The sequence below is a fragment of the Rhinichthys klamathensis genome, unplaced genomic scaffold (genome assembly GCF_029890125.1).
Source record: "Rhinichthys klamathensis goyatoka isolate OS25496 unplaced genomic scaffold, OSU_Roscu_1.1 h1tg000149l_1, whole genome shotgun sequence".
Taxonomy (NCBI): Eukaryota; Metazoa; Chordata; class Actinopteri; order Cypriniformes; family Leuciscidae; genus Rhinichthys; species Rhinichthys klamathensis.
Genome location: NW_026606684.1, coordinates 115,289 through 127,415, shown reverse-complemented (window position 1 = coordinate 127,415; position 12,127 = coordinate 115,289). Strand labels below are relative to the sequence as shown.

At 40.0% G+C, this 12,127-nt stretch overlaps 1 protein-coding gene across 4 annotated transcripts in view; it reads right to left on the bottom strand.

The window, feature by feature from the left end:
- Positions 1-12,127, bottom strand: part of atp2a1 (ATPase sarcoplasmic/endoplasmic reticulum Ca2+ transporting 1) — a 15,909-nt gene extending 3,782 nt beyond the window's left edge. Inside the window, exons 1-23 of one of the 4 annotated variants that reach the window (XM_056258141.1) lie at positions 11,964-12,127; positions 11,023-11,040; positions 10,810-10,892; positions 9,569-9,673; positions 8,845-8,983; positions 7,734-7,814; positions 7,550-7,635; positions 7,163-7,460; positions 6,854-7,020; positions 6,652-6,740; positions 6,469-6,571; positions 6,246-6,377; positions 5,847-5,972; positions 5,548-5,766; positions 5,341-5,452; positions 4,778-5,001; positions 4,336-4,556; positions 4,031-4,233; positions 3,816-3,901; positions 3,380-3,513; positions 3,167-3,284; positions 2,764-2,881; positions 1,813-1,889 (exon numbers count right to left, since the gene is read on the bottom strand). In XM_056258141.1, the coding sequence (XP_056114116.1) occupies positions 1,852-1,889; positions 2,764-2,881; positions 3,167-3,284; positions 3,380-3,513; positions 3,816-3,901; positions 4,031-4,233; positions 4,336-4,556; positions 4,778-5,001; positions 5,341-5,452; positions 5,548-5,766; positions 5,847-5,972; positions 6,246-6,377; positions 6,469-6,571; positions 6,652-6,740; positions 6,854-7,020; positions 7,163-7,460; positions 7,550-7,635; positions 7,734-7,814; positions 8,845-8,983; positions 9,569-9,673; positions 10,810-10,892; positions 11,023-11,040; positions 11,964-12,081 (3,018 nt within the window). In that variant the 5' untranslated portion in view covers positions 12,082-12,127 and the 3' untranslated portion in view covers positions 1,813-1,851. Of the gene's footprint in view, positions 1-1,812; positions 1,890-2,319; positions 2,360-2,763; positions 2,882-3,166; positions 3,285-3,379; positions 3,514-3,815; positions 3,902-4,030; positions 4,234-4,335; positions 4,557-4,777; positions 5,002-5,340; positions 5,453-5,547; positions 5,767-5,846; positions 5,973-6,245; positions 6,378-6,468; positions 6,572-6,651; positions 6,741-6,853; positions 7,021-7,162; positions 7,461-7,549; positions 7,636-7,733; positions 7,815-8,844; positions 8,984-9,568; positions 9,674-10,809; positions 10,915-11,022; positions 11,041-11,963 lie in introns of those variants that run through there. The other 3 variants (XM_056258140.1, XM_056258138.1, XM_056258139.1) reach the window with 3 other exon arrangements.

The window sequence follows — 12,127 nt, the reverse complement described above, 5'->3', positions numbered from 1 at the left end:
CTGCAATTGCAGTCATTCGCGGAATTATCAACTTTACGTGAGTTGTACTTCAACACCCTCGACACGGCACAGTGTGGATGAACACAATGTTTGAGGAGATTGTGCAGCTGTCAGTCACCGCGCCGGTGTGGATACTGGCATTCAGAATCACAGATTATTCTTTTTGGAAGTGACCAATATAATAATTTTCACCGGGAAATGTCACCTGAACAATTAAGAAACATCCACTTTTGTTCTGGTTCTGACATTGCAGTAAATCGTGCTGATTAAATCTAAAAATCGCTTATCATATCACGCAAAACCGTGCAAATTATACTTTGTTCTCAAATTGTTAATGCTAACAACGTCAGCATTGCGTGACTACATGTAATGTCCTTCCAATATGTATCCTTGTTCTCGCATGGGCCGGTTCGTTGCAGTCTCTTTTTTTCTGTATAAGTCCCTGAAGTCTTTTGCATTTTACAGCGGGTGAATCTGTTGTCACTGGCGATTGTCATTTGAACCTTTCTGGATCCGCCATCAAATTGATGTTTAATTATATCAAGTGCTGTGAGAAAAAGCTATAATTCTCCACCTCCAGCATTCTCACAATATCCAATATAGCCGAGTCGACTAGCCGAGACTCCTTTATGTGTACAGATGTGACGTAATAACGCAAAGACATGCTCGAATCTCCCGCGGAAATCCACCAGTACCACTGGAATTAAAAACATTATTACAAGCTTACCGCTTTGAATCGAGCTAAGGCAAGCAGAGAGTTTTGAACACTGGCTGGTTATGTATTTTCTCAAATATGTATTTTGGATAATTTTTAACCCAAAAAAGCTACGGACTGCAGCTTTAAAGTAAAAGTAGGTAATGAATACAACTGTTAGAAATGAGATGCATCATTTTTACTAAAATATTTGACTATTTAATATATATTTTAACTGTAACTAGTTTTTGACTAGATAATAATCTAATGATGTTTTGTGAAATTACCAGTGCAATCATGCTTATTTGTGTTATTTTTAAATCTTTTAGTTCATAATATTTTTATTCATAACTAGTGTTACAATTGTCCCCGGCCATGATGAAATCTTTTGAGTACCACCAGCAACAGTGTTAGCATATTCCTTCAGTTAACTTAAAACTAAAAGATAAAATGTATCTTACTTTACAATAAATACATTAAAACTTTAAACAGCATAAGAAAATGTAACATGTAATGTAAATTTTTTATACCTCAAATGATTTTTATGTGAAAACGTTCTCTCTGGCAGAGCGAGAACTCAGTATATTCTGAAAAGGTGTCATCACTTAAATCAGCATATATTTTGTGTTACAGTTACACCTCACTATACTATTATCTCTACAGTAATGAGTTGTGCATTCAGTTTATGGCCAAAGTCACTTTACTGGAAAGAGCCATCAGTTCATTATGAAGTATCTGGTGCCTGAGCCAATGAGCAGTGGAAGATCAATGATATGTTAATGATATTGTGATAAAACACTAAATCTGTTTGAATGGGGCTAATAAATGTTAGTGTAAATGTAGCACAATGTTGGTAACAAATCTGAACACATTAAATATGAAAAATTAAGAATAAACTAAAAGACTGTATCGGACCACGCTTGTTTTTTATACACATCTTTATTTTAAGAATAGCATTTTCATTGGAATATACTGTTATTAACAATATATATATTAAGTTTTAATACATATACATAACACTTTTTACTTAAATAACTTTTTTTTTTCCTTATTTTTCCAATAAGGTTTAACATTTTATGGGTGATTTTCACTGGTTCACAGTGTTCACTTTTTCACTCCTCGTTCTGTGTTTTTCTCAGTTCTTCTTTTTCTCTTTTTCAGTCCCACTTTTTGGACACTAGATTCTCATCTTTCACTGTTGAAGAAAATCAGTTATGTGAGACAGGATGCCATAAAGATTAGTCCACAACACTATTGTAAAGTTTGAATAATATAGGCATATATATATTATAGGCATACATTGATTTGCTGCACATAATCCTAAATATCTTTAAAGTCATAATTATGTAAATATTCTTTAAACTAATTGCTTTAATTGAGCAGAATCTGTACAGTTTTAACCAGACAGAACCACATATGAGGATGAATTTAGCATTAAGACATTAAGCATCTACAATGGCATGTATTACTATATGGAGCATTACTGTAGTCATTCACTGATTCAGCTCCATGACTGACAGTATACTATTTACATGTCAATCAACAAGCCAAAGAACATAGCACAATTTGTCTATACACAAACAGACACAGGGCTGCAGGCAGAGACCGAGAGGATTGTGGGATACCTTGCTTTGTTACAGGAATATGGAGAGGAACATGATTAGGCTGGAATGAGATAAAGAGGGGTTAAATAGGGGATTGAGTAAAGAGTAAGAAGGAGAAGGGTAAAAGAGAAGGAATATTTACACCACTGGAAAAAATGGGGTGCAGAGAGGAGGGTTTAAAAGTGATAAGTATAGGAGAATACAATTTTAAAAGGGAAATTAATAAATCATCATGGGAATTTATTTGTTTATTAATATTCAATTAGTTAGTCAAGTCTTCATTACATACAGTAAGTTGTTTTAACTAACATTTAGTTTTGTGTTTGTATGTTACATTTTAAATATGCTTAGAGTGTTTAATTTAGTTTAAATATCAGTATTTAGGAACTGTTACACATTTACATGAAAATGTATTTATCATTTATTTAATTATTATAAATCTAAATTTGTCAGTTTGTTACTCACGCTCCAGGTAGTTGCGAGCAACAAACTTGAGCAGCTCGTCGATGAGGATGACGGGGAAAGAAAGCTTCAGTACAACGATCCACTGTTCTACATTGAGATGGGTTAGCTTGAAGATCATCTGTTAGAAAAAAGGCCGAGATTAGCAAATGAGAAATGACAGATGATAAAAAGCAATTGGATTTAAACAGAATGATGCAATAAACTTCAAATGAATTGCCACTTTAATGCATTTGCCATTAAATCCAGCAGCGTTTGGGAAATGTGAGTGTCTATGGGCCGGGCCTAATCATGGTCTCCTGGGAAAATATGTCTTTGGTCGCCCCTTACTGGCAGACCCTTTAGCCTGTGATATTGATAAACAAACTGAACCAAATTTAGCATGCTGGATGGATGCAGTACTTACAGGCAGAGGGTCCACATAGATGATCATGAAGTGCAGAGACATGGAGAGAGACATGGCTCCAACCAACCACAAATTGCTCCATGGAGGCATACGCAGCAGAGACTGATTCTCAGACAAGCTGCAAAAACATGTATGTTACAATCGGCAACAACAACAAAAAAAGTACATTGAGCTGCTTTGTGATGTTTGGGTTTGGAGTAGGTCAGTTCTGACCTGTTCAGAGCGTTGCACATCTCAATGGTGACCAGCACAGACAGAGCCATTGTCATGGGTGGAGCAGCCTCAAACACCCCGCAGTCAATACCGGCAAAGTCCTCGTTCTCAGCAGTGCACTGCATGAAGTGGGACTGGTGACAGAGAATAGGTACAGCATTATTATTTTATTGTGAAATGTATCACGTTGTTACTGTATTTTGTAGTTAGCAATTGCTTAATTCTCAACATTCAGAGATGTCAGGCAGCAGCTTTTGTATTCCTGTAGCCAGTGCTGCAGTACTCAAGTTCAAGACCATATTTTTAGGAGCATTTGGTATACTCTCTGACTTGAAAGAGCTGATCTCAACTAGTCATATAAAATATGGTCTTAGACTCTGTATTGAGTACTGCAACACTGCCTGTCGCATTATAGTTAAGATAATGCTTGACTCACCAGCTGGTAGAAAGAGACCATAGGGCCCTCGTCACAGTAGATGAACCACCACCCAGCAGCAGCAACAGTTGCAGCACCAACATAACCTGAGAGAAAAAGAGATTGAGCAGAATATGTAATGCAATCTGAGGTAATCAGGGAAGGTAGAATGGCATGAATGCATGGTGAACCTATAATGGATCACAAATAAATTAGAAGAATTGAAAGTTGCATACCTCCAATGGCCAGGTACCTGAAGAACAGCCAGCCAGAGATGAGGGGCTCTTTGGGGGAGCGGGGAGCCTTGCCCATGATGTCCAAATCAGGGGGGTTGAAGCCCAGAGCGGTGGCAGGAAGACCGTCAGTCACCAGGTTCACCCACAGAAGCTGAACGGGGATCAGAGCCTCAGGAAGACCAAGAGCAGCTGTCAGGAAGATGCTGAAAAAGATGGAGAAAATAAATAAGGTTTAGAATCAACCTATGCCTGATTTCAGAAGGTAAATAGATATATGTGTGTGTGAGCGAGAGGCTGTCACCCACCAGACGACCTCACCGACGTTAGAGGAGATGAGGTAGCGGATAAACTGCTTCATGTTGTTGTAAATGGCTCTGCCCTCCTCAACAGCAGCCACAATGCTGGAGAAGTTGTCGTCGGCCAGGACCATCTCAGAGGCTGACTTGGCAACAGCGGTGCCAGAGCCCATGGCAATGCCAATCTCTGCCTTCTTCAGGGCAGGAGCATCATTCACACCATCACCAGTCTGGAGTATGTATAGTGGGGGTAATGGAATATTAAAAAGGTAAGAATTCATTTTATAGTGAAAAACACAAGCATGTTAAGTTTAGTGGATTCTAAACTACTATGCAGTCCACTTCAACTTAAAGGAGTGACATTTTCTGACCAAGTGACCAAGATCCTGTCTGGTCAAAGATGGTCTTTGGTCTTTTGTCCCATTTAATTTGCTCCATTCAGTTCATTTACCATGGCGGTGATCTCATCAAAGCCTTGAAGGAACTCAACGATCTTGCTCTTGTGAGAGGGCTCGACACGAGCATAACAGCAAGCCTTACGCACAGCTTCTCTCTGCTGGGCCAGTGGCAGGTCATCAAACTCACGGCCAGTGAAAGCACGGCCTGTCACATCCTCATCATCAGTGAAGATGCCAATACGGCGGCAGATAGCCACAGCGGTACCCTTGTTATCTCCTGGAAACGAGAAAAGTTGTATGACATTTTCATGATTACTGCATTAATATTAACCTTTTCTTTTTTCAAATGTTCTGTGCCAGTGAAGTATCATTGTGGGAGATTAAATGATAATTGCCGCTAACTTGTGAAGTTAGCATCACAAGCAAGTTTACTGTTGTGCACAATATGACCACCTGTTTTGTTTTTTGTTTTTGTTTTCAGGAATAGTTTTCAAAAAAGAGGCAAAGCAGGATTAATCGTTGTGTCACAGAGCAACAAACAGTCTGCCTAGAATGACATGTTACAGTGCTGTTTTAAGAAATGTCAGCAGTGATTTGAAAATTTAACATGGTTTACCTGTGATCATGATCACACGGATGCCAGCAGCCCTGCACAGCTCAATGGATCCAACAACCTCTTTACGAGGAGGATCCAACATACCAACACAACCCACAAAGGTGAGATCGGTCTGTGAGGAAAGGAAAAAAAGAAGGAGAAAAAGGCACAGTTAAATCATGTTAGAAGGAATATTTGGCCATGTTTATCTCTCTTTAACAAAAATACCTCATATTCAGCAAACTTGGTAGAGTCCTCCAGGTTCATTTCCTCCCTTCTCAGAGGGTTGTCACGGGTTGCCAGAGCCAGGCAGCGCAGGGTATCACGGCCAGTACCCCATTCCTTGATCACAGCCATGATCTTATCCTTAACTGGACCAGTCAGGGGCACACGGGTGGTGCCAACACGCACATAGGCACATCTCTCAATCACACCCTCAGGAGCACCCTACAACAATAACGGTTTTGTGTTTGAGATTTTTTTTAAGGTATTCATTTTTACTAGTTAATTTTAAGGATCGGTCTTACCTTGACAAACATCTTGTTTCCAACAGGGGCCTTGGAGGCCTTTGCAGGGGAGCAATAGGCAGACATGGACTTTCTGTCACGGGAGAATTCAAGAGTAAAGTCCTTCTTCATAAGCTGTTTGATCACCTAGGAAATCAAGAGCAGCAAACTAAATAGATATAATGACCGATATGGAATTTACTGAAAATTAAATCTTGGCACATGGCATTTAACACTTGCACATCTCAATCCATTACAAAAATCCAGCCATAAAATAAATACTACTATCATAACTATCCTTGTGATATTTCAGTCATAAAAACAGGACTAAAGATTTTAACTTAGAACTGAAATATATTCAGACACAATACAGCTGTCCAAAATGAACTTAAAGGGTGCAGAAGAGACTGAGATACTTACAGTGCAGCATGTATTGGCTCTATCAACCTTGGACAGACCACGGACGTCAGTGTTGAACACGTTCATCTTTTCAACCAGGCAGCACAGGGCAGTCTCTGTAGCCTCACCCACTTTCTCATAGATTCCTTTAGACTGTAAAACAAAGAGTGAGAGTAAAGCTCTGTTATTGCTGCACAATTGGAATAGCTTAGATGAGTTGGAAACAGAATAAAGGTTTGTTTACCTCATTGAAGTCCAGAGAAGAGTCATTGCACAAGGCGCAGATGGTTGCCAGCTCAACAAGGCCATCGTACTGGCCACACTTGACAGGAAGTCCCCCCCTAGTACTGCAAGGTAAAGAAAGAAGAATGGTGAGTCTGCATGTGCTTGTGCGTGAGTGTCACTTAATAAATATAAAATCACTTACACTTCTCCCTCTGGTGTGTACTTGGATCCAGAAATGTCATACTGGTCAAGAGCCACAGATTCACCCTCCACCTTTTCAATGACGAACATCTAAATACAAAGAGAATGAAGCTTAAAATGGTGTGTAAAGGAGAAGGATTTTCTGGTTGTATCGAGATGACTGGTACATTAGTGATTGCTTTTGGAGTTAGACTCTCGCAAACCTTTGTAACACACATCTGGTTGGTGGTGAGGGTGCCAGTCTTGTCTGAGCAAATGACAGATGTGCAGCCCAGAGTCTCTACAGAGGGAAGAGAGCGGACGATGGCATTCTTCTTAGCCATGCGTCTGGTTCCCAGAGCCAAGCAGGTAGTGATGACAGCAGGCAGACCTGCTCGGAAAAGAAAAGAGTCAAATACTCTGTTGGATTTCCTCAACTTACAAAGTCTGCATTGAAAAGGGCAGTCGTGAATCTTGTCTGCATTTTACTCTTGATTTCACACTGATTTGTTTCATGACTCCTGTATTCTCACCTTCGGGAATGGCGGCTACGGCAAGAGCCACAGCGATCTTGAAGTAGTAGACAGCACCACGGATCCAGGAGCCGCCGTGGACTGGGTCGTTGAAGTGGCCAATGTTGATAAGCCAGACAGCCACACAGATGAGGGAGATGACTTTGGAGAGCTGCTCACCGAACTCATCCAGCTTCTGCTGCAAGGGGGTCTTCTCCTGCTCAGTGGCAGCCATCTGATCACGGATCTTACCGATCTCAGTTGAGACACCGGTGGCAACCACAACTCCGATAGCCTTGCCAGCAGCGATGTTAGTGCCCTGGGACAATGAGAGGGAGAAGATGTTTCAGGGCTAGTGCTGGAGACAGAGGAGAACAGCAACAAAAGGCTGAAGGAAGGGAAACTCACAGAGAAAAGCATGTTCTTCTTGTCCTGGTTGACAGCCCTGAGGTCAGGAACAGACTCTGTGTGTTTAATCACACTTACAGACTCACCTGAGAATAAAGTGATAAAGGAGGTCATAGAAGGCCAAAGAAGTATGTGTATTTTGTGTGTGTATTGGGAGCCCAGATATTGTAAATCAGAGACTAACCAGTGAGGATAGATTGGTCCACACGCAGAGTTGTGGAGCGGATCGCGGTGATTCTGATATCAGCAGGGACTTTGTCACCAACTACACAGGAAAAAGTTAAGAATTGAGAACACGCATATATGAAGAGCAATACATGCTCAAAACTAATACTAACAAAGTATAGAAAGGCTCTAGAGTGACACTTAGTGTTAGGAGTTAAGATGTCTCATCAGTTTTCTTTCAATATTTCCAATTATTTTATTATAAACATCTCTAAATTTATGTACATTCAAAGCTTCTCTAGAATATCAATCTGATTAATGGTTTGGCAATGATTTATATTTTTTCTAGTCCAGTCTAGGTTGTCCAATCCTGTTCTTGGAGGTCCACCTTCTTACAGAGTTTAGCTCCAACCCTACTAAAACACACATGAACCAGCTAACCAATGTTAGTAGGATTGATGAAACATCCAAGCAGATATGTTGGAGCTACATTTTGCAGGAAAATTACCCACAAGAAGCAGGATTGGCCCCTAATCTAGTCTAAAGATGTCACTGTCAATAATGTTTGCAGATATTTTGGTGAAAGATTAAGAGATCAAAAAGGAGGATCTGATCAAGGGGCAACTGAGTGAAACAGAAAAGCAAGGACAAGTTGACCTTCATAGTGGTGAACAAGAGGCCTGGAGAAAAAATGAGTGATGAGGAAGGAACAGGTGGAAGAGGGAAAGAGAAGGGGCTAGGGATCGAGAGAGGGCAAGTAGAGGAACAGGTGCTGGGATGTATTTATATACAGGCCTTTTCTTTGCTCGTGCTCTCGCGTGTTCTTTCAGCCTTTCTGATCCCATTACTCTATATTCTTCCTCCCACTGTCACACACACACCCCTTAATTGCCTTAAAAGGATGCTCACACTTTCTCAAGGGCATGAGTCCCATATAGTCCTGTCCCCTCTACACATGTCTCATTACTTGACATCGTTGTGGTTACACAGTGTAACAGTTGGCTTGAAGGTGTTGCTTACTCTGCATTTCCATTTTCAGATGCTTGGGCTATTCTGATGTGTGTGAGCATTATGGGATCGTTCTGTGCTACCAGTGCTCTGCTGTCAGATGCTCAGATCCATTGGTATACCTGACACTTCCACGATGTCTCCAGGAACGATCTCTCTGGCTTTGATCATCTGTACGCTCTTTCTGTCAGCGCGGTAGACTTTGCCCATTTCTGGCTCATACTCCTTTAGAGCCTCAATTGCGCTCTCTGCATTACGCTCCTGTAAAAACAAACATCTAGATCAGCTCCTGCTCCCCTTAGGATTTTACACCTTGACCGCCCTCTCCTTCCAAGGGTGTGCATACTTTCTAAATTACTATTGTGCCAGCCCCATGGACCCTTGATGAAATCTGACCAGCCTCTAGTATTTTTACCATTGTCGTCATTTGTGTTCCTGAGGCCCCGGGTAAATACGGCCGTGCCTTTAACCTGTGATGTAACCACTTTGAGTTCTACAGTTTTAGGCTCTTAAGTTTCTCTTGAAATGTATGAATTTTATTGTATTAGATCACAAAATATCAAACCAAATGGCATCAAGTTGAAAATGGCTAAAATTAAAGATTATTTGTAAAGTAAAGTTGATTATTTTATTTCTTAATATATATATATATATATATATATATAATTGGTTTTTTTTTTTTTTTTTTTTTTTTTTTAAATAAGTGCATCTTATTTTGACATTTTATAGAATTTATTTATTTATATTATTTATTTGTGTGTTTGTTTTGTTTTGAGGCTGCCTTCAGTGTCCAAATACCTTTTGGGGCCACTGTATTGTGAATTTAAAATTGATGTGCATATTCACCTGCCATACTCCAACCACAGCATTGGCGATAAGGATGAGGAGAATGACCAAAGGCTCGACAAAGGCAGTGACGGTTTCCTCACCTTCCTCAAACAAGGCCAGTACCTGATGAACAGAGAGAGAGAGCTGGAGTGTGAGAAAGATATCTAAGATCCATTCGAGAGGAAAATAAATCGATTTAAGATCTACTATGTGTGTGTGTGTGTGTGTGTGTGTGTGTGTGAAATTGTGAATGAGTGTGTGCATGCATACCCTCTGTAAGTTTTGCACCCCCCCCACCCCCCACCACACACACACACACACACACACACACACTTACACTTACATTTACACTTCATCTTAACATTGAGTTATGGTTGAAGTGTACAGCTGATCCTCTTCCAGTAATTCTCACATGTGCGCATACTTTACTCGATTTACGGCACGGTAGCACCTGCTATCTGTCTTTCTCTTCTTCACCTTTACAGTCTTTCTACTGATCTGTCTTTCATTCCTTCCATCTTTGACCCTTGTGGGTGGATACAGTTTCTTGGACTGGCTTAAGACCACCTTAAAATAACACTTCTCTTCCTCTCTCTGTCTTAATCGCTCACTCTTTCTTTTCTCTTTTTCTCTCCTTTATTTCTCTGTCCTTGCTTCTCTTCAAAGCTTCTTTCCTGGCCTTCTAAGGCCATAATGACAGCTGTGATGTCATGGGCCTGAACAAAACAGCAGAACTAATGCTGCCTGCTTCATTTATCCCAAAACAGATTTGGAAGAAAGAAAGAAAGAAATGCAGTTTTATGTGCCGACGGTTTCATTATCAGTACGGAATGTAGGCTACTCAAATTTCAACAGCAAGGGCATATGCGCATCTGGGACTAAAAAAAAAGATGCCTCATGCTAGCGGTGTTGTTTTATGCAACCGAAAGGGTTCCATACTAGCCGGCACAGATAAACAGCTGGATTATGGTCTACCCATTATATACACCGGGCTGAAGGGTTACCGTTTAATTTGATTGACAGGAACGGATGTGAATGTGGGAAATGTGTCCCTGTCTTTCTCTTGTACATTATTAATCATTGTCTGCACCCATAAATGAAAGCCTGTGAAGTCATTAAAATGTTACAGCTCTATGACTTTAGACTTTACCCAGGTCAGCATAACCCAGGCTATGAAATTACTGAAGCACTACCTGTGGAAAGTGAGGTTTCTGAAGATTTAGACTACATTTGATGTCATGCGGTTTCTATTTACTCACAAAAGAGATGCAGGCAGCCAACAGCAGGATCCTGACCAAGAGATCTTCAAACTGCTCAACCACCAGCTCCCAGATGGTCTTGCCTGAGAGAGAAGGTAGGTAGATAGATGTGTATGATAGACAGACAGTATGCGTAAAATACAGAAATGTCATCAATTCTAGGTCTAGGTCTTCTCATATAAAAGCAATAAAAACAGTAAATGAAAAACTTACCTTCTTCAGCGGGCAGCTCTGTGATTGGTTGATTTAGTCCAGTCGACAAGATGAATGGAGGAGGTGGTCAAAACAGAACCATTAGAATTAGACATTACGTCCCCTTGGAATTATAAGCTTCTATCTGCGTTCTGAGCAGTTTTGAGATATTGAACTTTAAAGTTTTTGCATTCCATTTGACTGTGTAGAAAGAACCTTTTTATTTTCTAAATAAAAAGTTCCAAAATCTACACAACTTAAAAAACAACATCACATAATGTAAAGAAGTGGTCACAGAATAAGAATATGTGAATAACTAAATTTTGACAAAAATGTCAGATAGAACCTTATAATTCCAAGGGGACGATTAATATATCTTTCCCATCAACAATCACCACAACATAGCATATTAAATAATTGTATAATATGGTTCATTCTGAAATTAGATCGCACGTATAAAACTATTCAATTAGTAGTCTAGCAATTTGTCCTTCTGTTTGACCTTCTACTGAAGTCCCTGTAGGCTTAAAATGGTTCCTGTGTTTCAGCTGTCACTTTTTTCTTTCTTTGTCTTTCTAATCTTGCTTTTGCAACTTAATGTTATTGTGCAGCATGGATCAGTGCATCTGTTCAGGGTTATTTTGCCTTTGGCTCTAATTTCTTCTAAATGCAGCATGTTCTGGTAAGAAAACACTTCAGGAGATGTATGTGTTCTCTCAGTTTTGAATGCATTTGAATAAGTCTTAAGATACAGTGTTACTCATTCATCTTGTCTGATGCCTGTTCTCAACTAACTAATCACAACTAATCATTCTACACAAAACACATTTTTGATACTAAGTTGGGAATTCTTGCTTCAAAATTGCTTGTTCTGTCAATTCACTCCAACTTTGTTTCATTGTAATCAAAGATCCATTCATATTTTAAGAAGCCTCCATCCACTTTATCCATGCTTTCCTCACCGTTGAATCCAAACTTTTCTTGGTTTTTCTTGACCTGATCTAGAGCGAGGCCTGTGCTCTCGTTCACGCCGAAGTAGGCCAGGCATTCTGCTGTTTCCTTGGTGTGTGCGTTCTCCATCCTGTCTGCTCAAAGGGGAGACTTCACAAAAACAAAACAAGATGTA